Source organism: Gadus chalcogrammus, chromosome 13 (genome assembly GCF_026213295.1).
Source record: "Gadus chalcogrammus isolate NIFS_2021 chromosome 13, NIFS_Gcha_1.0, whole genome shotgun sequence".
Lineage (NCBI taxonomy): Eukaryota > Metazoa > Chordata > Actinopteri > Gadiformes > Gadidae > Gadus > Gadus chalcogrammus.
The window spans coordinates 4551704-4578260 of NC_079424.1; the positions used below are offsets into that span (position 1 = coordinate 4551704).

Genomic DNA, 26557 nt, shown 5'->3' on the forward strand with positions numbered 1-26557 from the left:
GCAAATAAGATCTATCTGGGGGCGGGGGGGGGGGGTTATTAACTATTAAAGTCTCAGACTATGGTCATGTGTCCCAACACACGCTAATACGCTAACATGAAGGCCGCCAGAGCCAGGAAGGGAATCACCTGCTCTTATCTCAGCCTGGAGGAAGCATTGAATCGACCAATGAAGTACGCTACAACTTTAGTGTGTGGTTCACAGAACAGAAACCAAACACAGAGATAACAGGTGCTTTTACAGCCTTCCCTGTTCAGACCTCAGCCCAGAGTCACCCGTTGACCTCACCTGAGGTAACAAGTGGGGCCAAGAGACACCGGAGCAAGGCTACGAGGGACCTCCATCCAAGAGACACGGAGGAACATTGAGTTCTTCTGTCATCAGACCTGCTAGAAGGACTGTAACGCACCTCCTCGTCTCCATGGTAACAGGACTCTAACGCACCTCCTCGTCTCCATGGTAACAGGACTCTAACCTGTCGCCACGTCTCCATGGAGCAGGACTTTACTGTACCTCCTCGTCTCCATGGTAACCGGACTGTAACGTATACCTCCTCGTCTCCATGGTAACAGGACTCTAACCTGCCTCCACGTCCCCATGGTAACAGGACTCTACTGTACCTCCTCGTCTCCATGGTAGCAGGACTCTACTGTTCCTCCCTCCCTTCCTCCCTCCAGGTGGGGGGCTGTAGGCTGACCCTCCTCTCCTCCCTCCCTCCCTCTCTCCCTCCCTCCAGGTGGGGGCTGTAGGCTGACCCTCCTCTCCTCCTCCCTCCCTCCCTCTCTCCCTCCCTCCAGGTGGGGGCTGTAGGCTGACCCTCCTCTCCTCCCTCCCTCCCTCCCTCCCTCCAGGTGCGGGCCTGTAGGCTGACCCTCCTCCCCTCCTCCCTCCCTCCAGGTGGGGGCTGTAGCCTGACCCTCCTCTCCTCCCTCCCTCCCTCCCTCCAGGTGGGGGCCCGTAGGCTGACCCGGAGACATGTCGGACAAGATGTCCAGCTTCCTCCACATCGGGGACATCTGCTCCCTGTACGCAGAAGGCTCCACCAACGGCTTCATCAGCACCCTGGGGTACGTGTAGGACCACCCCCCTGCTTCACCTTAGTGTGTGACTGCTTCCTGTCCCCCCCCCCCCCTCAGCGAGGCTGGGCGATGGTCGGCTTGGTGCTGTGGGGCTGGAAGAAATGGCAGCCGCTTATATTTAATTGAGAGATTATTCTCGTTAGAGACAACGACCAGAGTCGTAGCCAAGGGTCGCTGTGTGTGTGTGTGTGTGTGTGTGTGTGTGTGTGTGTGTGTGTGTGTGTGTGTGTGTGTGTGTGTGTGTGTGTGTGTGTGTGTGTGTGTGTGTGTGTGTGTGTGTGTGTGTGTGTGTGTGTGTGTGTGTGTTAGTTAGGGTCTGTGAACCGTTCTAGTTCCCAGCTAGCCTGAAGCAGTAACAAAGCACAGAGTGAAGGAATCAGGCCTGGGGAGGGGGTCACTGGTAGTGTGGAGGTCTCCCAGCATGTGAGCCCCTTGGAGAGGGTGTGTGTGTGTGTGTGTGTGCGCGTGGGATACATGTCCTTTGGTGTATACGAAAGCTATTTCTGCTCCACCTTCACATGCTCCCTCGCGAGGCGTGGAGATCTGTCCAACCGCAGGGCTGTAACACAATGGTCTCTCCCAAATCAATTAGAATGGGAGTTATTGTTGGCCTGTTAGCCTTGCAGATGCACTGCTTTGAGACAGGCAGTGTAGCTCTGCTCAGAGACGAGCTGTCAGCATGGCCCGTGAGTTGCCCCTTCCTCCAGCCGATAGCGGTAATGAGGAGTATTGAGAGTAATGGATCCTAGCTGTAAATACTGGCTAAACCAGCGTCATGACTGTTATCTGCTGGTTGTGGGAAACAGGGACGAGTGGGAGAGAGACAGTGTGTCCAGTAAAGACTGTGCCACAACAGAGGCGCCTTGGCCTTTCTGGAGTTCCAGAGCTTCCCACCTGCAGTTCTCACAAACACGCATCCCCCCCACACACACACACACACACCTCAAAACACATGTACCACAAACACACACACACACACACACACACACACATCCCTGAAACCAACACACACATCCACACACACACCTCAACACACACACACACACACACACACACACATCTCAACACACACACACACCCCACACACACACACACACACACCTCAACCCACACACTTTCCCCATACACATACACACAAACACGTACCACACACACACACACACACACACACACACACACACAAACACACACACATGCAACCCAAACACACCCCTCAACACGCATGCACGCACGAGTGCCCACACACACACACGCGTGCACACACACACACACACGTGTACCAACGCACCATCCCCAGTGGGCCTGGATGTGTCTCTGAGCCAAACCGCCAACTCTGTGACATTCTTCAGATTACAGAAGGGATGCAGAGAATCACGAGACGCCCTAATCCAGCCTCACCTTCATCTGCCGGCCCCCCTCTGTTTCCCCCATCCATCGGGTCCCCAGGGAGGGGGTTAACTATTGTTTTCCGCAGGGCAGGCTAGCTAATGCTTTACGTGTCTGGTTCTTTGGGCGCACGGATGTAACTAGTGAGCTAATGTTAATCAATGACCAATGCTCAGGGACTCATCAGCTTCAGATAGACAGATAGACGGTCACACACACACACACACACACACACACACACACACACACACACACACACACACACACACACACACACACACACACACACACACACACACACACACACACACACACACACACACACACACACACACACACGCGCGCGCACGCACATGCACGCACGCATGCACGAACACACACGCATAGACTTACACGCATAAACACACACACACACACACACACACACACACACACACACACACACACACACACACACACACACACACACACACACACACACACACACACACACACACACAATCTGCCTTCTAGGGGATGGTGCAGACCACAGAAGGCCCACAGGTGAGGGTCAGGGAGTGACATTGTGTTGTGGTGGCTCCTGAGTGATGTTGTGTTGTGGTTGCTCCTGAGTGACGTTGTGTTGTGGTGGCTCCTGAGTGACGTTGTGTTGTGGTGGCTCCTGAGTGACGTTGTGTTGTGGTGGCTCCTGAGTGACGTTGTGTTGTGGTTGCTCCTGAGTGACGTTGTGTTGTGGTGGCTCCTGAGTGACGTTGTGTTGTGGTGGCTCCTGAGTGACGTTGTGTTGTGGTGGCTCCTGAGTGACGTTGTGTTGTGGTGGCTCCTGAGTGACGTTGTGTTGTGGTGGCTCCTGAGTGACGGTGTGTCGTGGTGGCTCCTGAGTGACGTTGTGTTGTGGTGTCTCTCCTCCAGCCTGGTGGACGACCGCTGTGTGGTGCAGCCTGATGCCGGAGACCTCAACAGTCCTCCCAAGAAGTTCAGAGGTAAGGGAAGATGGAGACACACTCTCACCCTCACCCCCTCCCCACTGAAGCCCCCACCAGTGTTTATACTACGGGCTCTCCGACGTACCGCTGCCCAATGAACCACTTCGCTTTTGTTTGGCTCATGATGAGCTAGGCCTGTCCCTCAGCCAGGCTACGCTAGCCTAGCCTAGCCATGCTACGCTAGCCCCCGCGGCGCAGAAAGCCCCCCTCTGTTGGGGTGACGGTTTCGAATGTTTGAATGTGTGTGGTGTTGGTGTGAGACGGAGCGAGAGAAGAAGAATGAATGAATGAATATGTGTGTGTTTGTTAGTGGGAGAGAATTCTGGGAGAGGAAGGGGAGAGGAGGAGGGGGGGGGGGGGGGGGGGGAGAGAGAAAGGCTTCAATACTAAAAAACTTTGGGATTCTTCTAAGGGTGAAGTTGCTATTTTTAGCTCCCTCAACAGGAAATAGCCCAGAACTTATGAGCAGGCCTTCCCAGGCCAGGGCTGCTCCCCGGGGAGAAGCAGGGAGACGTGTGCTTAGACAGACGGGCAGAACCTCCGCAGCAACAGGAGCTGAACAATGGTCCATATCTGGGGTTCATGTAAACGGACTGCATTTGTATCGCGCTTTTCTAACCGATTGGCCACTCAAAGCGCTTTACAATATTGCCTCACATTCACCATTCACGCGCACATTCACACACCGTCGGCGGAGTCAGCCATGCGAGGTGACAGCCAGCTCGTCGGGAGCAGTCAGGGTGAGGCGCCTTGCTCAAGGACAGCTCTGACACTCAGCTAGGAGGAGCCGGGGATCGAACCAACAACCTTCAGGTTACCAGCCAACCCGCTCCACCTCCTGAGCCGCTGCCGCCCTCCGTTCATCTCACAGGGACCACATTCATGACCTACCGACTCTGCACTGAAGATCTACTCTGAGTCACAGCGTTAAGGGAGGAGGAGGGGATGAGATGTCAACCCATGCTCTCACTGTTGCGTTAACCAGACACGTAAAGCATTAGCTAGCCTGCCCTGCGGAAAACAATGGTTAACCCCCTTCCTGGGGACCCGATGGACGGGGGAAACTTCTAATGTTCAAGCAGAAGAGTTTTTGTAGTAATATGTGTTGTTGGTTTCCTGCAAAGTGGACCCTCCAGTTCCTCCAGGGACATGTTAAGCCCCCCGCTTGGAGACCATGTCATGTCACCATGACAACCCCGGGATGGTACACTCGATCACCCAGCGTCCTATGGGGGTTAGAGGGGGGGGGGGCGAAAGAGAGAGAGGGAGAGATAGAGAGAGTTGGAGAGACCCCTCCCAAGGCCCCATGTGTGTCAGCTGGTGATGATCAGAAGGGTCATCGACAAACAAATTCTTGAGTTCTACACATGGCGACAGCCCAGCCAATAGGAAGGCCTCATTCACACGTGTTGCAGAATAACTGGAGACCGCAGAGTAATATGGTCAAATATAACTTTGTTGTTTCCTCAAAGACACTATGACCCACAAAGCACCAAATGAGGAAATGTTACCAAACACTGAAAGTTGTTTTATGCTTGGAGCGTCTATGAAGGCCGTACTTGCATCATGACTCGTGCATCATGACTCTCCACGCATCCCCATGCCTCTGGGCTTTGCTCCTGTTATGGATCAAACTGGAACTGCACATGTCTCTATTGAACAGACCTCCCATTGTTTGCCATCTTAACAAGGCTTGTATACGCACAGATCTGATCTAACACTAAACAACAGATCTGATCTCACACTAAACATCACCCCTCTAGAGTGTTCTTCTGGTGAGCCTTCCCGGTTGAACTGCGTACATTTCATCATGTGTGGTCACTGTTGATCCTAAAACATTGGTCCAATATCTGCTGTCACCTTGACAACGTGAGCGGTAGACGGAATGCTGCCGCCATAGGTCCGTCGCCAGGGACACCAACCCGGTTTAACATCCCATCATGTTAACGTCTTCCGAGCGACTTCCAGCTCCGATCACTCTCAGCTCTCAGTCCGGGCTTCGTACTGCTGACCCAACAGGGGGGTCGCTGCCCTGTGACTCGGTCCTACTTTAGTTAGGCTGCGTGTACATTCTGAATCCCCATGATGTTATTTCTATCCACCATTAGAAGATAAGAGGCCTTCAGGCGTCTCTCTGAGGAGGCGACTTCGTTCCCTCTGCCGTTCCAGGAGACCTGAGACTGGTCCTCCATGTGAGGGAAAGCAGAGCCCCCTTAACCCAGACCCCACGCCCCCCCCCAAAGAGACCACAGAGTCTGCGTAGTTTGTTTTTGTATCTTCGTCAAACGTCTGTTGTTTTGGAACGTGGTTATGGCAGCCGTGCCGGGTCCCCCCACCCCCCCCCCCCCCCCGCCCCCCGGTCCCCTGGTCTCCCTGTCCCATGGTGTGGAGGGTACCCTCTGTGTTCCTCTGGTGGGATGGGGGGGGGGGGGGTAGAGAGGAGGCTGTGTGTGGACTCTCCTGTTCTGTGGGGGTTGTGATGATGGTGGTGGGGGGGGGGGGGGGGGGGCGGTAGAGAGGAGGCTGTGTGGAGGTCTCCTCTCTGTGTTCTCTGATGGTGTTGATGATGGGGGGGGGGGGGGGGCTAGAGATGAGGCTGAGTGTGGACCCCTCTCTGTGTTTTCTGATGGGGGGGGGGGGGGGGCTGTGTTATGTGGGGGTTGTGATGGTGGTGGTGGTGGGGGGGGGGGGTAGAGAGGAGTGTGGACCCCTCTCTGTGTTTTCTGATGGGGGGGGGGGGGGCTGTGTGTGGACTTCACGGCAGCGGGCCAGGCTGTACGGGTCAAACAGACCTGGCCACGTCACCACAGAGGCATGCTCACCATTTCCCACTAATGTAAACAGAAGGACGGACACACTCACACTCACACTCGCACTCACACTCACACTCGCACTCACACTCACACTCGCGCACAACACACAACCGCAAGCACATAGTGGGATATCACCAACGGACAGACGGACAGACGGACTGACTGACTGACTATCCACTGATGTTGACTTTGCCTGAGAAAAGGCAAAGGGTTGCAAAGTACACTATATGTTGAACTATATTGAGGTACCTATCTTCTACACATCCTCAAGGGACAGGGCAGGATTGGGGTACTCCTCTTCTACACCTCGTTGGATGGGCAGGTTGTGCTCCATTTGCTTACAAAACGAAGAAGGCGGTGGCCATGTTGGATTCCACCTAGGGCTGATTTGATTGTTGCCTGACGGGTGACATAGTCCTCGGTTCCCTACAGGGGGGTGAACCCCAGATCAACTACCTTTCTTGTTCTCCTCTTGGGCTTCAGTCTTCTAATGCTACTATGCTAATGCTAGTGCTAGGTGATCGGCTACCGTGAATCAGAATCCGACAGATGTACCCGAAGTGAACGCAGAGGAAGTGGTCTTTCGCACGAGTGGAGGAAACGCAACAGTTGAATTACTTCTAGGATCAAATCTGGATATCATTCAGAGAAAATAATATTTTTTACGCCATCAGTGAGTTTGTGATTAAGACGGCATGAGACCGATACATAATCTCTCCTTCTGTTCTCTTTGGCTTCTATTTCTGACCTACGGTTGCTACGGCAACCACATTCCTAGTCCTACAGGAGTAATTTAGTTTAGTAGGGTGTTCTTCTACTCCCAGAGGAAGGGTGCTGGCTCTGACCCCCAATGCCTGCCCCCTATCTGTAGGCACCCTGCCCAAGATGCCCTAACCACTAGTGTGTGTGTGTGTGTGTGTGTGTGTGTGTGTGTGTGTGTGTGTGTGTGTGTGTGTGTGTGTGTGTGTGTGTGTGTGTGTGTGTGTGTGTGTGTGTGTGTGTGTGTGTGTGTGTGTGTGTGTGTTCTCCATTCATCCCCTGGTTTGTTTGATATGGAGATGACTCCGGTCTCTCCATCCCATGTCTCTCCATCTCCGGCCTGAAACAAAGGGGAAGTCCGCATGCAAAGCAGTCACCATAAACAGGCAGCTGTGTTGTTTTTATGGGAATCGTATTTATGAGGTGTTGATCTGAACTCTGATCTGAAATGGCCTGCCAATGCACAGAAACCTGCTGATGCAAATGCCATGCAGTCGTAGCTGTGTACGTTTCATTTGTATGAACTAAGGACAGCTTTGACCTGGAATGATTATGTTCCAAGTCAAATATAGGGAAAGCAATGTCGCATTCATTCAGGTAAATTAGCTTTTGTCCAATTGTCGAGGTGTGTTCAAAACGACGGCCGCAACATCCAGGGATTTCCCGCACTTTGCAACTCGTTGCTGTTTCTCCCCTAAACTCCCCTCAGTTCCAGGTTAGACCATTTCCGAGGGAAGTGAGATGGGACTCAACCCCATGATAAGGATCTCCAGGGAGCACCAGAGGGGGGGGGGGGCTGGGAAATCTCCAGAAGACTCCAGTGAATTATCACTTCCTGTTCCACCACGGCCTCTCTGCTCTCCTGCTAGCTCAGTCTCGCTGTGTCGGCTTCCCTCGCTGCAGGACAGTCCTCCTGGGTTCTAAACCTGCAGGGTTTCTCCAACGCAAATCCCCCCTTCCCCTCCCCATGGGGTTCCTTTCATCTTCCCAGACGGGCCCCCGGTCCCGCGTGTGGACCGCTCCGGTCCGAGGCGTCGATGCTCGGAGCGCGGGGGTAAACAACGTCTCGTGAAGCACTCCGAGCAGCCGCTGAAGCGATGTCTCTCTGACGCGTGAGCAGCGCGCGCGTGAGGTAGCCTGACCACAAAAGGACACGAAGGAAGATGGTATGCATTGGAGGGGTTTTATGGTCTCGATATAAAATAGAGACACGAAAGCAAACCCGTGCTGTGGACTCCGGTCAGATCTCACATGCCAGGCCGGACCCCCACAGCCTCCACCTGTCCACCAAGGAGCTGCTAATCTGCTCTAATTGCACAACTTGTTAGGTACAGCTGTCCCTTACAGCTGACCCGTTGACAAAAGACCAGCCATCACTAAAGGCTGGTTGCCTGTCGAACACGCGCATACGCGTACCGCATACACACACACATACACACGCATACTGCACTCAAGGGTGGAGTTGAATTTAACACGCACATTAGTGTGTGAAGTCCATTTTGTCAATTCCCCCTGGGTGTCTTCTCGCCCAGAAATAAATACTGTTAATGCTTGTGAGGCTGGATCAAAGTCTCTCTCTCTCTCTCTCTCTCTCTCTCTCTCTCTCTCTCTCTCTCTCTCTCTCTCTCTCTCTCTCTCTCTCTCTCTCTCTCTCTCTCTCTCTCTCTCTCTCTCTCTCTCTCTCTCTCTCTCTCTCTCTCTCTCTCTCTCTCTCTCTCTCTCTTCCCCCCCTCCCTCTCTCTCTCTCTCTCTCTTCCCCCCCTCCCCCCCCACACACACAGCCATCATTTCTCTTGTGAACTCTGTGCTGCGCTGACTGAAATGCTACTTCCTCAAAGTGTGCGTTTCTGTTTCTGGTGGGCATAGGGGCAGCGCTGGGACCCAGCGCTGGGACTCTGAGCCGCTCACCGAGACCCGAGGGGCTGGGACGAGAGAGCGAAGCTGGGATGAAGGAGCCGGGGAGGGGGCCGTCCCCACCCTCTTGTCATCCCTCGCGCTTCTCTCTCCCCGCGGCCGGCCATATTTGGTCATGTTACCAAGGAGAGGGCGGGAGGAGAAGAATGGGGGAGGATGGACTCTTGGAGAGAGAGAGAGAGAGAGAGGGAGGGAGGCATTAAGTGTGAATGAGAGAGAGAAACAGAGATCGGCTGGTGGGCAGTTATCAGGACATTTGGCTCAGGCAGGAGCAGAGAGTCTTGCTGAGGAGGAGTTTTGTTTTCTGAGTGCACCACGGCGATGGAATTGAGTAGCAGGCTTGTGTAACGCTCACCCAGGGGTGCTCAGGATGCCAGGAGCCCTGTGATGCGTCGGCTGTTTGCAACACACTGTCGTGTCGGTGTGTTGAGCCATAGTCAAATGAGGAACTCTGCTTGCTCTGCTGAGCTGTTTCAGATGCAAATCTAACTGTTCGCTCTCCGGCTGGAGGAGGCCCGACCGGCGACCCCGTTCTGTACTTTATATCTTAATGGACGACAATACAAATAATAATGAAGGACAAATGTATTGAAACACACAATGTTTTGTTGCTAATCTAACAATGCCAACCGTCTCTCTCCAACTCACACACACACACACACACACACACACACACACACACACACACACACACACACACACACACACACACACACACACACACACACACGGTGGCTCATGCCAACCTCCTACTGCTTCCCTATCAAGATAACTACATCCAGAAGCAGAGAGCCATGCAAATAATGTGTGTGTGTGTGTGTGTTTGTGTCAAAGGCTGCTCTTTGGTTGAAATGCATATTAGGATTTGTTGTGAACACATTTCAACCTGATAAGGTTGCATTCACTTTTGAATCAAAAGCTGGTTTCATAACCATGTTTTAGCATAAATATGTTGCAATTAACAATATTGTCGTTTTGATGGCGATATGTTGTCTCTCTGAGCCTGTATCTCTGCTTTATATGTCTTGAGATCCTGTTTATCTCATGTCTGCATGTGTCTCTAATGTGTGCGGTGTGTCTTGTGTCTGTGTGTGTGTCTCATGTCTGTGTGTGTCTCATGTCGGTGTGTCTCATGTCCTCGGTGTGTCTCATGTCGGTGTGTCTCATGTCGGTGTGTCTCATGTCCTCGGTGTGTCTCATGTCCTCGGTGTGTCTCATGTCTTTTGTCTCATGTCAGTGTGTCTCATGTCCTCGGTGTGTCTCATGTCAGTATGTCTCATGTCCTCGGTGTGTCTCATGTCCTCGGTGTGTCTCATGCCGGGGTGTCTCATGTGTGTCTCTCCCCCAGACTGTCTGTTCCGGCTCTGTCCTATGAACCGCTACTCGGCCCAGAAGCAGTTCTGGAAAGCAGCGAAGCCCGGAGGGAATACGGACACCGTGCTGCTCAACAAACTCCACGTGAGAACGCACACACACACACACTCACACACACTCACACTCACACTCAGCATGCACACACAGACTGAGTACATACACAGACACAGACTGTCCACACACACAACCCAGACTGACCATACACACACAGACTGAGTTCACACACACAGACTATCCACACACACAAACCCAGAATGACCACACACACACAGCCTGAGTACACACACACACAGACAGTCTGACCACACTCACCCAGTCTGTGGTCAGTCGCCCCCCCCCCACTCTGCGGCCCTCAGTAGCCAAGCAGAAGGAGCAGAGCGCTGGTCTGAGACACATTCATCTGGATCATAATATTTAGGTGGTACACATGTTTCTGCCAAGCGCTGGATTCACTTCATGGAATGCTGATTCGTCAGTCCTGTAACCTTGTGGCCAATCTCTCCGTAACGTTTCACAGGCCTTATGTATTTGCCGATGTCATTTCTTTGGTTTTATTTATGTCCTTTTATAGACATTCCCAGGAGCTCCTCACTCCCACTGTCTCACCTTTCTGCCCTCCGTCTGGTCTCGCCCTCTGAGCCGGTCTCTCCCTCTAAGCCGGTCTCTCCCTCTGAGCCGGTCTCTCTCCCTCTAAGCCGGTCTCCCCTCCTGAGCTGGTCTCTCCCTCTTAGCCGGTCTCTCCCCCTCTGTCTGTTCTCTACCTCTGAGTTAGTCTCTCCTCCCTTAGCCAGTCCATCCCTCTGAGTCGGTCTCTCCCTCTGAGCTGGTCTCTCCCTATGAGTTAGTCTCTCCTCCCTTAGTCTGTCTCTCCCTCTGAGTCTGTCTCTCCCTCTGAGTCGGTCTTTCCCTCTGAGTTGGTCTCTCCTCCCTTAGCCGGTCTCTCCCTCTGGGTCTGTCTCACCCTCTGAGTTAGTCTCTCCTCCCTTAGCCGGTCTCTCCCTCTGGGTCTGTCTCTCCTCTCTCTCCATGCAATACCTTTTAAAGCCATTCCTGCTGACCACACAGTAATGAAAGCAGACGATTGCGATCTCTCCTTTTGTTTCCATGACGATGTGAGACTGAGAGTTTTTGACTTTAGTAAACAGGAAATTCCCTCAGCTTGGCTTCTGTGTTTGAGCCTTGAATCTCAGACGTGACCACCGGCCACCCGATGGTGTGTGAGGAACTGCCACGGTCTGTTGTGTGTCCCTGGGCCCGCGGGACCGGGATGATCTCTTCCTCTGTCTCCCCCTTCCCCTCCCAGCATGCAGCAGACTTGGAGAAGAAGCAGAACGACTCGGAGAACAAGAAGCTGCTGGGCTCCGTCATCCAGTACGGGAACGTCATCCAGGTGGGCCGGCGGGCAGAGGCTGCCGTCCTCTTCATCAACCAAACCTCTTCTCTCTCTCAAACACGACTTCACTCCTCTTCGTCAACTCACTCACCTCTCTTCTCTGTCAAACCCCGATACGACTTCAGTTCATAAATTCAAATCATTCAATTCCTATATTGATCGATGCTGCGTGTACCTGGAAGATACGTTTTTAGATAAGAATGCAGAATACCAGACTTCCTGAATTGATTCGTTACTGCACTCATTGTGACCAAAGTCTTAGATAAGTTGAATGTGATGCATGCGTCAGATAAAAACATTTATCTGGTCTTATGAGACGCATTGACCACAGACAGACAGACAGACAGACAGACAGGCAGGCTTGTGTTCGTCCTCCTGTACGATTTGACCATCACCTTCATGTGTATCCTCTCTCAGCTGCTCCACCTCAAGTCCAACAAGTACCTGACGGTGAACAAGCGTCTGCCAGCGCTGCTGGAGAAGAACGCCATGAGGGTGATGCTGGACACGGCCGGCAACGAGGGCTCCTGGTTCTACATCCAGCCCTTCTACAAGCTGCGCTCCATCGGAGACACCGTGAGTGAGGAGGAGGAGGAGGAGGAGGAGGAGGAGGAGGAGGAGGAGGAGGAGGTCTCTTGTCAGAGTAGGTGGTTAGAGGGCGGCCCCCAGAGAGAAGGTCTCCAACGCAGCCTGGCAGCGACCCTGGAGGATAGCTAGTTCTCCTCCTCCAGATTATTGGCCTAGTACCCTGCAGGTGGTTTGAATGTGAACTGGACCGTCTCCTACGTACAACAAATAAAATCCTCGAAAGATACGCACCTCTGGCCACTTTGGGCTAATGATCATCTTCAGTGATACTAACTGAGTGTTTCTGTCCCCCGGTCCGCTGGCAGGTGGTGATCGGGGACAAGGTGGTGCTGAACCCGGTCAACGCCGGCCAGCCGCTGCACGCCAGCACGCACCAGCTGGTGGACAACCCGGGATGCAACGAGGTGCGTCTCCGCAGGCCCTCCTTGTTTGATCCGAGCGCGTGGGCGTCGGAGAGCGAGGAGACTATTCCTGGCCCTCAATCTGTCGGTTGCGGCGCCGTTTCATCGTGAACCGGCCCTCTCTTCTTATTCCTCAGTTGATAGCCGACGTCCTCGCAGCAGTAGTGGCGGCATGTGGCTTCAGGAGGGAGAGCGGGTTGGCTGGCGATTCAGAGTTTCAGATTCAGAGTTACTTTTAATACACCTTATGTACAAGTGCAAGAGTACAATTCCTAGACTTGGTTCCTCAACAGTCACATAGCAGCACCTCACCCTAACTTCTCCCTACGGCTGTCGCCGTGCGTGGCTGACACCGCTGTCGGCGTGTGAATGGGTCCATGAATGGGTGAATGTTAGGCAGCGTTGTACAGCGCTTTCAGTGGGCACTGGTTAGAAACGCGCTTTATAATTACAGTCATTTACCATTTAACATTTACTCCTGCCCGGTCTTTACGTCACCTTCACACCCGCGGACCGCTTGTCCTCGTTCCCCCGGCGAGATGCTCTCTGGGCCTCCTGTGTGTGACGGACTCCTCCGTCCTGTTTCAGGTGAACTCCGTCAACTGCAACACCAGCTGGAAGATCGTCCTGTTCATGAAGTGGGGCGACAACCAGGAGGTGGTACTGAAAGGGGTACGTCTCCCTCCCCGCGTCGCTGCTGTCCCTCCTGTGGTTCCCAGTACAACCGGTACACCCGTCTCTTAACATTGCGACACAACCCACCGGAACACTCCGGTAACCAAGTGGTTCTGTTGCGGCGTTGCCAGGGCGACGTGGTGCGGCTGTTCCACGCCGAGCAGGAGAAGTTCCTGACGTGCGACGACCACCGGAAGAAGCAGTACGTGTTCCTGCGGACCACCGGGAGGCAGTCGGCCACCTCGGCCACCAGCAGCAAGGCATTGTGGGAGGTGGAGGTGAGGAACAGGGTTGAACAACAAAAACCTAAAATGCACTCTGATCGCTTTGTGAGATTTATGACACATATTCAGTAGCGTAGATATGGGCGGTCTGAAACAATGCTCGGCTCTTGCTTTATTATGATACTAATAATTAATAAATAACTTAGCATTGTGTATCCTCGCTATCTTTCTACCTTGCAACTGTAAGTGCTTGGCACTTGGTTTTATGAACATCCTTACTGTACCGACAGCGAGATATTGTTGTTTCTCTTTCTTCAGACAAATGTAAATGTGATAATTTATAAATTAATATTTTTAAGTTAGCGTTCTTCTTGGTTGCTGGCTCTCTGTCTCTCCCCCGGTTCACTACTAACGCCCAGTTTTAAGGTCTCTTAGCGTGTCTAAAACGTCTTTAAGTCTCTTTAACTACGGGGTCGTGCTGTCCTCAGGTGGTCCAACACGACCCATGCCGTGGCGGCGCCGGCTACTGGAACAGTTTGTTCCGGTTCAAACACCTGGCGACCGGACACTACCTGGCAGCAGAGGTGAGTTCACACTGAGCACCTCCTCACAACCCCGGTGTCCCACCACACCTGTCGCTCACCCTCCTTCTCCTGTCCGTCTCCAGGTGAACCCGGATTACGAAGAGGAATGCCTCGAGTCACGCCAAGCTGTATGTACACTCTCTGTTGATTCATGATCTCAGTTTCGGTTGATTCATGCTTCATTCAATGTGGGGTAGTAACCGTTCTCCACCAGAAGGTGGCACTGTTGATCTAAGGCTGTGGTCTGCGGCTCTCTGGCCAGTAGATGGTAGCCTTTAACTGATTATATACTATATAGTAAACACACAAGGCTTTGTGTTTGTTTGAAATGTTTCATTCTGCGTTCTTGCTTACTGTCTGAAATGGGACAAAACAGAAAACCAAGCAATAGAAATACTCAAAGAACTTGTGCGACGATGAATATAAGATAAGATAAGAAAATAAGATTCATTACTAAATATGCATTCATAAAGAGATGGATACATGATGTCGAATATGTGTTGACATGTGATATTTCACGCAATTGGCAATGTTCCCATGTGACTGGGGACACGCCAGTATTTCGGTATTTCTTGTAATGTGAGCCAAAATGTAGTATTTTTTTGAACTACTGCTTTATTTTAGTCCATCACAGCGGTTTGGCTCTGGAAATGCCCTTGGCACATGACGCTATAAATACTACAACTCTCCCTCATCCAGCGACGGTTAATTGAATCACGACCGTGATGAATTATAGGCAGGCGCTCCATTAGAGGGGCGGAAGTTCTATGAAATTAGATGTTTAATTCTCTCCCTGTGTGTTCATGCGTGAACAAGTGAGAGCAGTCGGTCCTGAAGGCCGGGGGTCTTCCCCAGACGTTCTCTAAGATAGAGCGATGGACTAGACCTGTCTCGGGTCCTGAGAGCAGGACCTGTCTAGACCTGTCTCGGGTCCTGGTCCTGTGGGCAGGACCTGTCTCAGGTTTGGTCCTGGGAGAAGGACCGGTCTAGTCCGGTCTCTGGTCCTGGTCCTGAGAGCAGGACCTAGTCCTGGTCCTGAGGTCTAGAGCTGTCTCTGTTCCTGGTCCTGGGAGCAGGACCTGTCTAGTCCTGTCTCTGGTCCTGGTCCTGAGAGCAGAACCTGTCTCAGGTTTGGTCCTGGGAGCAGGACCTGTCTAGTCCTGTATCTGGTCCTGGTCCTGAGAGCAGGACCTGTGTAGACCAGGTCCTGAGAGCCTTGTGTCTCCCCTCCAGCTGGACTCTGAGCAGGACGCTCTGCGGGCGCGTCTGAGGAACATCCAGGACAAGGTCATGTACACGCTGGTGTCGGTGCCAGACGGGAACGACATCTCGTCCATCTTCGAGCTGGACCCCACCACCCTGAGGGGGGGGGACTCCCTGGTGCCCAGGTACGGCCCCCGGGACGGGGAGGGGGTCTAATCAGGTCCCATCCTCAACTGTCAGCATGGGAATTGATTCAGGCTTTGTTTGGGGAAAGTCCACCTTCCTCTTTCAGACTCATGCATGCATACCGATGGTGATCTCCACGCGCACACTGCACACGCACATAGTATACGCACACTGCACACACACACAGCCCACGCGCGCTGCCCACGTGCACTGCACAAGCGCACCGCACCGCATACCTCACACGCATACGGCACACGCGTACAGCACACGCGTAGTGCACACGCATACGGCACACACGTGCTGAGGCTGCGGTATGCGTGCAGAATCGAACATAAAGGAAACCTTTTGAATCCATTCCCAGTAAAACCTGGCGTCTTTAATGGGGCGCAGACCTGTTGGCATCCCAGCCATAGCAGCTGCACCGCAGCACAGAACGAGATTACTGCTGTCATTCATTCATTCATTCATTCATACTCGCCCTCATTGTGGGTCTCAGTGGTTTATGTAAAAGGTGTTTAAAAGTAAATAAAAAGGCAGGTAAACCCGGAGTAGATATTTGAGATTTTGTATTTCTTGTTTCTTGCTTGTAAAATATTTTACAAGCAAGAAAAGAAAATATTTTCCTTTTTATAAATGGATTGGTATGGATTAAGTTAACAGTTGATTTGATTACAAAGGCGTTTTAAAACCTAATGAGATTCTCAGAAGGCCCTCTTCTGGGAGTCTGGGTGGATACGGCGTGGTTGAGGCGGTCATAAAGGCGATCACATCATGTGATCGCCCTGACGACCAAGCGGAACCAGAGGTCGCGTGGGCGACAAGGTCGATGTGGCCGTGGCGGAGTTTCCCTATTAGGGATAGAATGTGAAAGAAAACAGTAGAAAGGGACAATGTTCCACTTTCTTAAAGACATGAAGGCCCTATACTCAAGTGTTTAGCTACGTTCAGAAGGCCTGCCTTCAGGGGGTTTAGATTGAGCGGAGCATGGCAATTATTTTGAATATCTTGATTGGCTAAGTGTGTAACAACAGATGAAAAACCTCCCAGATAATAGGAAAATTAAATCATTCAAAGAGGGTAATCTCTGACAGGCAGCCATTATCTAACTTCCCCCAATCCATTTTGATTTGAAGTCTGAAAGATGATGCTTAGTGCTGGAGGTTTTGAGTCCTGCTCCCCTTCCCTCATCGCCTTTACCTGCAGGGCTCTGACGGAGTAGAGCCGAGGAAGGCCCTGAGCGTTGGACATGTAGCGCTTGAAATTAATTTACTCTTTACTATCAACTCAATTAGCAGACTAAATGACTGAAGGTCTAAAGGGCTGAAGGTCTAAAGGTCTAAATGACTGAAAGACTGAAGGTCTAAAGGACTGAAGTACTGAAGGTCTAAAGGACTGAAGTCCTGAAGTACTGAAGGTCTAAAGGACTGAAGGTCTAAAGGTCTAAATTACTGAAGGTCTGAAGGTCTAAAGGACTGAAGTACTGAAGGTCTAAAGGACTAATCATGACAGGATGAGCTGGGATGCTTCTACTGGGTAGGTTCTGGTGAAATTAACCATTGAAACGTGTCTGTCTGCCTGTGTCCGACGTCCTCCCAGGAACTCGTACGTGCGGCTCAGACACCTGTGCACCAACACCTGGGTCCACAGCACCAACCAGCCCATCGACAAGGACGAGGAGAAGCCTGTCATGCTGCACGTGAGTCCTCATGTTGAGAACCTCCTCACTGTAGAACCACATGTTGAGAACCTCCTCACTGTAGAACCACATGTTAGAGAACCTCCTCACTGTAGAACCACATGTTGAGAACCTCCTCACTGTAGAACCACATGTTAGTCCTCGTGTTGAGAACCTCCTCACTGTAGAACCACATGTTGAGAACCTCCTCACTGTAGAACCACATGTTAGAGAACCTCCTCACTGTAGAACCACATGTTGAGAACCTCCTCACTGTAGAACCACATGTTAGTCCTCATGTTGAGAACCTCCTCACTGGAGAACCACATGTTGAGAACCTCCTCACTGTAGAACCACATGTCGAGAACCTCCTCACTGTAGAACCACATGTTGAGAACCTCCTCACTGTAGAACCACATGTTAGTCCTCATGTTGAGAACCTCCTCACTGGAGAACCACATGTTGAGAACCTCCTCACTGTAGAACCACATGGGAGTCCACATGTTGAGAACCTCCTCACGGTAGAACCACATGTTGAGAACCTCCTCACTGTAGAACCACATGTTAGTCCACATGTTAGAGAACCTCCTCACTGTAGAACCACATGTCAGTCCACATGTTGGAGAACCTCCTCACTGTAGAACCACATGTTTAGAACCTCCTCACTGTAGAACCACATGTGATTCCTCATGTTGAGAAACTCCTCACTGTAGAACCACATGTTGAGAACCTCCTCACTGTAGAACCACATGTTGAGAACTTCCTCGCTGTTGGAGGATAGCCTCCTCACTGTATAACAACATGTTGAGAATCTCCTCACTGTTTAACAACATGTTGAGAACCTCCTCACTGTATAACAACATGTTGAGAACCTCCTCACTGTATAACAACATGTTGAGAACCTCCTCACTGTATGACAACATGTTGAGTACCTCCTAACTGTAGAACAACATGTTGAGTACCTCCTAACTGTAGAACAACATGTTGAGAACCTCCTCACTGTAGAACATGTTGAGAACCTCCTCACTGTTTAACAACATGTTGGGAACCTCCTCACTGTATAACATGTTGGAGAACCTCCTAAACTGTAGAACATGTTGAGAACCTCCTCACTGGAGAACAACTTGATGAAAACCTCCTCACTGGAGAACAACATGTTAGGCACCTCCTCACTCAACATGTTGGAGAAACTCCTGAACTGTAGAACATGTTGGAGAACCTCCTAAACTGTAGAACATGTTGAGAACCTCCTCACTTGAGAACAACAAGTGAGTACATTATGTTGTAGTTCTGTCTCAATAGTATAACATGTGAGTACTTCATTTTGTAGATCCACCTCAATGTATTTGCTGATGGCGGTCATATATAAATAGCTGATGAATGCAGTGCATTGATTCTGTGTTTCTATTTGTGTTTTTCCAGATCGGCACCTCGACCCTGAAGGAGGACAAGGAGGCCTTCGCCATTGTCCCCGTGTCCCCAGCAGAGGTCCGCGACCTGGACTTCGCCAACGATGCAAGTAAAGTTCTGGCTTCCATCGCTGGCAAGCTGGAGAAAGGAACCATCACGCAGAACGAGAGGAGGTACACACTCGCAGCTCTGCACCAAAGTTCACCACTTTTGCACACAAAGGTTAAAGCGAGGTATGATATGATGAAGGGAAGCTGTAAGTCTGAAACACAAGTGTGAATGCGCTCGTCCATCCAGAGCCGTGACCAAGCTCCTGGAAGACCTGGTGTTCTTTGTGGTGGACATCCCCAACAACGGACAGGACGTCCTGGAGATCATGGTCAACAAGCCCAACCGAGAGCGACAGAAGCTCATGAGGGAGCAGAACATCCTGAAGCAGGTAGGAGCCTTGGCTCACGTTGTTGTCCATCATTCTCCTCAAACACCTTCTAAAACAAATTAATGATCTGTCCTGAGACATCTGGAACCTGGAGTCAGAAAGCTGTCCCCTTCAGGCCGCCGTAGCTCCGGCTTGCGGTGACCTGGTCATGCGTGTCCCTGGTCATGCGTGTTTCTTGTCATGTGTGTCCCTGGGGTGACCCCGGTCATGCGTGTTGTGTGCAGATCTTCAAGTTGCTGCAGGCCCCGTTCACGGACAGCGGCGACGGGCCCATGCTGCGGCTGGAGGAGCTGGCCGACCAGCGCCACGCGCCCTTCCGCCACATCTGCCGCCTGTGCTACCGCGTGCTGCGCCACTCGCAGCAGGACTACCGCAAGAACCAGGTCTGTAGAACCAGGACGTTAGAACCAGGGCTGTAGTACCATGTCTGTAGAACCAGGACGTTAGAACCAGGTCTGGAGAACCAGGACGTTAGAACCAGGGCTGTAGAACCAGGACGTTAGAACCAGGTCTGGAGAACCAGGACGTTTGAACCAGGGCTGTAGGACCAGGACGTTAGAACCAGGTCTGTAGAACCAGGTCTGTAGAACCAGGACGTTAAAACCCAGGGCTGTAGGACCAGGACGTTAGAACCAGGGCTGTAGTACCATGTTTGTAGAACCAGGTCTGTAGAACCAGGGCTGTAGTACCATGTCTGTAGAACCAGGTCTGTAGAAACAGGACGTTAGAAACAGGACGTTAGAACCAGGTCTGTAGAACCATGTCTGTAGAACCAGGTCTGTAGATCCAGGTCTGTAGAACCAGGTCTGTAGAACCAGGACCGTCCCGCTAGATGGGGCTGCTCAGGCTAACCGAGGCGGGCCGAATGCTGATGTTCATCCGGTCCAGACTGGATGAGCTTAATCCGACTCTGGTCATGTTGACCCTACCCAGATCTGATCTGTCCAAGGTTAGATCTGATGTCAAGTGTGGGGTAGTTCAGGATGATCCACACAGATTGTGTTTTGCACGTTAATATATTTGAGGATGCTGTTCCGTGGTAGAAGGCCTTTCTGTTTTCATTCAGAATAACCGCGACGAATGATGAAGCTCTAAACTCATTGAAACTTATTGAGATTCCTCCTCAATCACAAATATGCAAAGTAGTCCAAGTAGCTTATGGGGAAGAATAATCGGATAAAAAAAAATAAAAAATTCTGTCCTTCTCTGTAAAAGTGCAACAACATGTTTGCTTTATTTATCCCCACAGACAACCACAAGGTCATACACACGGGATTCAAGCAAGCGGCTCCCTTGTGATTAAGCTGCGTGTGTTTGTTTGTGTGTGTTTGTTTGTGTGTGTGTGGGTGGGTGTGTGTGCGTGTCTCCATGTGTGTGTGTGTGTGTGTGTGTGTGTGTGTGTGTGTGTGTGTGTGTGTGTGTGTGTGTGTGTGTGTGTGTGTGTGTGTGTGTGTGTGTGTGTGTGTGTGTGTGTGTGTGTGTGTACAGGAGTACATCGCCAAGCAGTTCCGCTTCATGCAGAAGCAGATCGGCTACGACGTGCTGGCCGAGGACACCATCACCGCCCTGTTGCACAACAACCGCAAGCTGCTGGAGAAACACATCACTGCTGCCGAGATAGACACCTTCGTCAGCCTGGTCCGCAAGAACCGCGAGCCCAGGTGCTGCCCGGGGGTCCACTGGTGACCGGGGGGGGGGGGGGGGGGGGGTCCTCCTGGTGACCAGGGTCCTGACTGGTGGTTGGGGGTCCTATTGGGGACTGGGAGTCCTATTGGTGACCTTGGGGTCCTATTGGGAACTGGGGGTCCTATTGGTGACCTTGGGGTCCTATTGGTTACCTGGGGGGTCCTACTGGTGACTGGGGGGGGGGGGGTCCTAACGGTGACACGGGGTCCTGGTTACCACACTAATGTGTTAATGTGCTCACCTATTGATGAGCACATTAACAAAGGCTGTAGATTAGTGTGTGTGTGTGTGTGTGTGTGTGTGTGTGTGTGTGTGTGTGTGCGTGTGCGTGCGTGGTAATTACACATTTGATGTTGCGTACGTTGACCACAACCCACACGCCTCGTGTGTCCGGTCCTTTGATACGTATAGTTTAGTGATTAAGACCGTCCACGTTATACATGTGAACGTGTCTCCCCTCAGACTCTGTGGCGGTAAGCGCTCAGTGTCTGAGGTCAAGACCAGAAGGAGATCAAAGCCAGCAGGAGATCAAAGCCAGATGGAGGCGCGTGATGGCCTGATTCTATGACGTCCAGCGGTCTCTCCTGAAGGACGGCTAATGGCTGTCTGGTGGTCTCAGGAATGTTCTGTCGCCAACCAGGAAGCGCAGACAGAACATAGAAAGCTGTCATTGTTGGACTTCCATGAAACTGTTTCTCTGGATGTGATAATTAGAGTCTGGTGGTTTTTTAAGGAGGGGAGTTTCTCTGTGTGTGTGTGTGTGTGTGTGTGTGTGTGTGTGTGTGTGTGTGTGTGTGTGTGTGTGTGTGTGTGTGTGTGTGTGTGTGTGTGTGTGTGTGTGTGTGTGTGTGTGTGTGTGTGTTGTTTACGTGTGTGTGTGTGTGTGTGTGTGTCCAGGTTCCTGGACTACCTCTCGGACCTGTGCGTCTCCATGAACAAGTCCATCCCTGTGACCCAGGAGCTGATCTGCAACGCAGTGCTGGACCCGACCAACGGGGACATCCTCATAGAGACCAAGTACGGCGCCCCACTTCCTCCCTCATCCTCTCCCTCTTCCTCACTCCTTCCTGGCAGACCCGGTCTGATGATCAACTCTCGGTTCCTCCTTCTGAGAAGCTCAGATTCTGAGGACCGTGTCACAGGAAGGTCGAAACAAACCAGATTTGTTTCCACCCTTGTTGACATGGAATGTGCGATGTAGACGTTTCTTTATCAAGTTTAAGAACCAAAACAAAGTACTGACGGCTTGGAGAGTTGGACATAAGTGTCTCTTCTAGGGTCAGTTCAATATGCAATATCCAATTTATGATTAACTACCCAGTTTAAACCAACTTCATTTGACCTAATACGAGGGGCTAGATTCATCCTGATCAGCATGAGGTCACTGCTGGAGCCAAAGCCAGTGTAGAACAGTAGCAATACAAAATGAACCGGTTTAAACACGTAATGGCACCAGCTGTCTTTGAGTTCCAGGGGTCAGAGAACTGTTCCTAACCCCACTCTGTGTGGTCAGGAGAGCGGTTCCTAACCCGGCTCTGTGGGTTCTAGTGAGCGGTTCCTAACCCGGCTCTGTGGGTTCTAGTGAGCGGTTCCTAACCAGACTCTGTGGGTTCTAGTGAGCGGTTCCTAACCCGGATCTGTGGGTTCTAGTGAGCGGCTCCTAACCTGGCTCTGTGGGTTCTAGTGAGCGGCTCCTAACCCGGATCTGTGGGTTCTAGTGAGCGGCTCCTAACCCGGCTCTGTGGGTTCTAGTGAGCGGTTCCTAACCCGGCTCTGTGGGTTCTAGTGAGCGGTTCCTGACCTGGCTCCCCCCTGCAGACTGGTGCTGTCCCGGTTCGAGATCGAGGGGGCGTCGATCGGGGAGAGCTCGGTGGAGTCGGAGGAGGACGAGGAGGAGGTGTGGCTCTTCTGGAAGGACCGCAACAAGGAGGTGCGCAGCAAGAGCATCCGGGAGCTGGCCCAGGACGCCAAGGAGGACCAGAAGGAGGACCAGGATGTGATCAGCTACTACAGGTGACCTCCCCGCGCTCCTTCTGCTGCTGCGGTGAGCAGAAGGCTTCACACACGCGTTCACCCTGAACCTGGTGGGGTCTGAAGCTGCGGTGAGCAGAAGGCTTCACACACAAGTTCACCCTGAACCTGGTGGGGTCTGAAGCTGTGGTGAGCAGAAGGCTTCACACACGCGTTCACCCTGAACCTGGGGGGGTCTGAAGCTGTGGTGAGCAGAAGGCTTCACACACGTGTTCCACCAATACCCTGGTGGGTGGCTGGAGTTGTGGCCAACGTTTTACACCCGTGTTCACCATTACCATGGTGGTGTCTGAGGCTGTGGTGAACAGAGCGCCTGACACGTGTTCCCCATTACCCTGGGGTGTCTGGAGCTCTGGTGAACATTTTACACACGTGTTCACTACTTTCCTGGTCTCAGGTACCAGTTGGACCTGTGTTGTGGTCCTCAGGTACCAGTTGAACCAGTGTTGTGGTCCTCAGGTACCAGTTGAACCTGTGTTGTGTTGTGGTCCTCCGGTACCAGTTGAACCTGTGTTGTGTTCTGTCCCTCAGGTACCAGCTGAACCTGTTTGCTCGCATGTGTCTGGACCGCCAGTACCTGGCCATCAACAAGATCTCGGGCCAGCTGGACGTGGACCTGATCCTGCGCTGCATGTCCGACGAGGACCTGCCCTACGACCTGCGCGCCTCCTTCTGCCGCATGATGCTGCACATGCACGTGGACCGCGACCCCCAGGAGCAGGTCACGCCCGTCAAGTACGCCCGGCTCTGGTCCGAGATCCCCTCGCAGATCGCCATCGACGAGTGAGTGAAGCCGCCATCATGTAGCCACAAGCGCAGACCTACGGGGTACAGATGATTATATCATGTTCATGTGTCCATAAATACAGACCTACTGGGTACAGATGATTATATCATGTTCATGTGTCCATAAATACAGACCTACTGGGTACAGATGATTATATCATGTTCATGTGTCCATAAATACAGACCTACTGGGTACAGATGATTATATCATGTTCATGTGTCCATAAATACAGACCTACTGGGTACAGATTATTATATCATGTTCATGTGTCCATAAATACAGACCTACGGGGTACAGATGATTATATCATGTTCATGTGTCCATAAATACAGACCTACTGGGTACAGATGATTATATCATGTTCATGTGTCCATAAATACAGACCTGCTGGGTACAGATGATTATATCATGTTCATGTAGCCACAAATACAGACCTTCAGCAAACCCATGATTATATCATGTTCATGTGTCCATAAATACAGTGCTACGGGTTACAGATGATATGGGAGTGGTGGGGGGGGGGGGGGGGGGTACAGATGATTATATTACAGTTAATAAAACCATATGAGGGGGGTGGGGGGGCAGGCTAGTGTAGATGCCGGGGGGTTAGACTTCCAGACAAAAAGTTCTGGGTTCGGTCTCGAAGTCCACAGCCATCATGTCGGTGTTCCTCAGCCAGATGATGATCCCACCGCTCCATGCATCTCGCATCACCTTGACTCAACAGCTAGAGGGGCGACATGGAGGCCCTTGAATTACGCTGTGCCTATTTGAGAGCAAAGGGGAACTTCATTGGTCCATTATTTTTCCGTTCGTAGCTATGACAACGACGGCACGTCAAAGGACGAGATCAAGGAGCGCTTCTGCCAGACGATGGAGTTTGTAGAGAACTACCTGCGGGACGTGGTCAGCCAGAGCTTCCCCTTCGCCGACAAGGAGAAGAACAAGCTGACCTTCGAGGTACAGTGTTCCTCTGAGGTTCTCCTGGTGTTCCTCTGACCTTCTCCTGATGATCCTCTGACCTTCTCCTGGTTTTCCTCTGACCTTCTCCTGATGTCCCTCTGACCTTCTCCTGGTTTCCTCTGAGGTTCTCCTGGTTTTCCTCTGAGGTTCTCCTGGTTTTCCTCTGACTTTCTCCTGGTTTTCCTCTGACCTTCTCCTGATGTTCCTCTGAGGTTCTCCTGGTTTTCCTCTAAGGTTCTCCTGGTTTTCCTCTGACTTTCTCCTGGTGTTCCTCTGAACTTCTCCAGCTGTTCCTCTAACCTTCTCTCCCCTGGTCCCGCACGTCTGCTCAGATGTTCCGTCAGACCCACGTCTGTCTGAGCGGGTCTTGATTCTCTGTGTTCCCTCCTGATCAGGTGGTGAACCTGGCGAGGAACCTGATCTACTTTGGGTTCTACAACTTCAGCGACCTGCTGAGGCTGACCAAGATCCTGCTGGCCATCCTGGACTGCGTCCACACCAACACCTCCTTCCCCTTCAACAAGACGGAGAAGGGTGACGAGGCCAAAGGTGTGTGTGTGTGTGTGTGTGTGTGTGTGTGTGTGTGTGTGTGTGTGTGTGTGTGTGTGTGTGTGTGTGTGTGTGTGTGTGTGTGTGTGTGTGTGTGTGTGTGTGTGTGTGTGTGTGTGTGCATTTGTGTGTGTCTCAACCCCTATGAAGGAATATTTGACTTTGTTTTTCTATCATTTTAACTAATATTCTTTTTAATAAGAAAATAAAATGGACATTTATCTTGTGATTTTGTGTTATTTGATATATACAGATAGATAGATAGATTTATTTATATATATAAATAGAGAGGTCTGTCCGTCGTTTGATAACTCCTATCATGAATCAGTGCAGGCAGACCTTCTAATGTAATTGACTCCAACGTCTCCCTTGTAATTAAGCTGTAATGTGTCAGAGTCAGGGGGCAACAGACAGGATCTAAATGACATGTTTGTGTCTGTGTGCACATGTGATGACCTTCCTGAGCGTGTGTGTGTGTGTGTGTGTGTGTGTGTGCGTGCGCGGACCCTTACTGTGACTGTGTGTGTAGGCAGCAACGTGATGCGCTCCATCCACGGCGTGGGGGAGCTCATGACGCAGGTGGTGCTCAGGGGCGGTGGCTTCATCCCCAGCACGCCGGCCTCCGCCCCCGACGGAGAGACGGCCAAGTCGCAGGTGGAGCCGGAGAAGCAGGACATCCTGGTGATGGACACCAAGCTGAAGATCATCGAGATCCTGCAGGTGAGGCAGGAGAACATACCTTCTGGAGCCCGTCCTCTTGACACCTCGTTAACACCTCGTTAACATACACCTATGTACACCTCGTTGACACCTCGTTAACATGCACCTCTGTACAACTCGTTGACACCTCGTTAACGTGCACCTCTCTACACCTCGTTAACGAAACCAGGCCCATCATAGCCGTGATGCATTGGGGTTCTACAGGTGAAGCAGGAGATGCCATCTTGAGCCCATGCTCCTCTCTACATCCCTTGGGGCTCTGCAGGAGACACAGCCTAAGATGCTTCCTGGAGAACATGCACCTCTCTAAACCTCGTTAACACCTTGTTACCATGCTCCTCTTAACACCTCGTTAACGTACTCCCCTTTACACTTTGTTGACATGCACAACATGATCCTGATGCATTGGGTTCTACAACGTGTTCCCTAGCGTCCAAGACGTTCCACTACAATGTAAAAGAATGTTATTCTTAAAGAGCCTCCTTCCTCTCCGCCGCCTCCTGCAGTTCATCCTCAACGTGCGTCTGGACTACAGGATCTCCTGCCTGCTCTCCATCTTCAAGCGGGAGTTTGACGAGAGCAACTCCCAGAATGAGCTGTCGGTCGCCGGGGTAACGGCCGAGGGACCCAGCAACATGCCAGGTCAGCGCTGCGGGGGCGGGGCTACACGGGCACTGGCCACTCCCCCTTTGCCCTCGTTGGCAAGACGGCTCCCCTGGCCAAAACAATGCA

At 51.8% G+C, this 26557-nt stretch overlaps 1 protein-coding gene across 4 annotated transcripts in view; it reads left to right on the plus strand.

Moving 5' to 3' along the window:
• The window catches only part of itpr1a (inositol 1,4,5-trisphosphate receptor, type 1a), a 78950-nt gene that overhangs the window by 757 nt on the left and 51636 nt on the right, over positions 1-26557 (plus strand). For all 4 annotated transcript variants that reach the window (XM_056605465.1, XM_056605467.1, XM_056605466.1 and 1 more), the window contains exons 2-24: positions 948-1067; positions 3378-3448; positions 10286-10395; positions 11615-11701; positions 12122-12280; positions 12598-12696; positions 13282-13365; positions 13500-13646; positions 14081-14176; positions 14260-14304; positions 15410-15564; positions 17162-17261; positions 18663-18823; positions 18948-19089; positions 19314-19472; positions 20578-20750; positions 21673-21792; positions 22594-22788; positions 23338-23589; positions 24412-24553; positions 24952-25105; positions 25635-25825; positions 26332-26467. In XM_056605465.1, coding sequence (XP_056461440.1) covers positions 976-1067; positions 3378-3448; positions 10286-10395; positions 11615-11701; positions 12122-12280; positions 12598-12696; positions 13282-13365; positions 13500-13646; positions 14081-14176; positions 14260-14304; positions 15410-15564; positions 17162-17261; positions 18663-18823; positions 18948-19089; positions 19314-19472; positions 20578-20750; positions 21673-21792; positions 22594-22788; positions 23338-23589; positions 24412-24553; positions 24952-25105; positions 25635-25825; positions 26332-26467 — 3070 coding nt within the window. In that variant the 5' untranslated portion in view covers positions 948-975. The remainder of the gene's footprint in view (positions 1-947; positions 1068-3377; positions 3449-10285; positions 10396-11614; positions 11702-12121; positions 12281-12597; positions 12697-13281; positions 13366-13499; positions 13647-14080; positions 14177-14259; positions 14305-15409; positions 15565-17161; positions 17262-18662; positions 18824-18947; positions 19090-19313; positions 19473-20577; positions 20751-21672; positions 21793-22593; positions 22789-23337; positions 23590-24411; positions 24554-24951; positions 25106-25634; positions 25826-26331; positions 26468-26557) is intronic.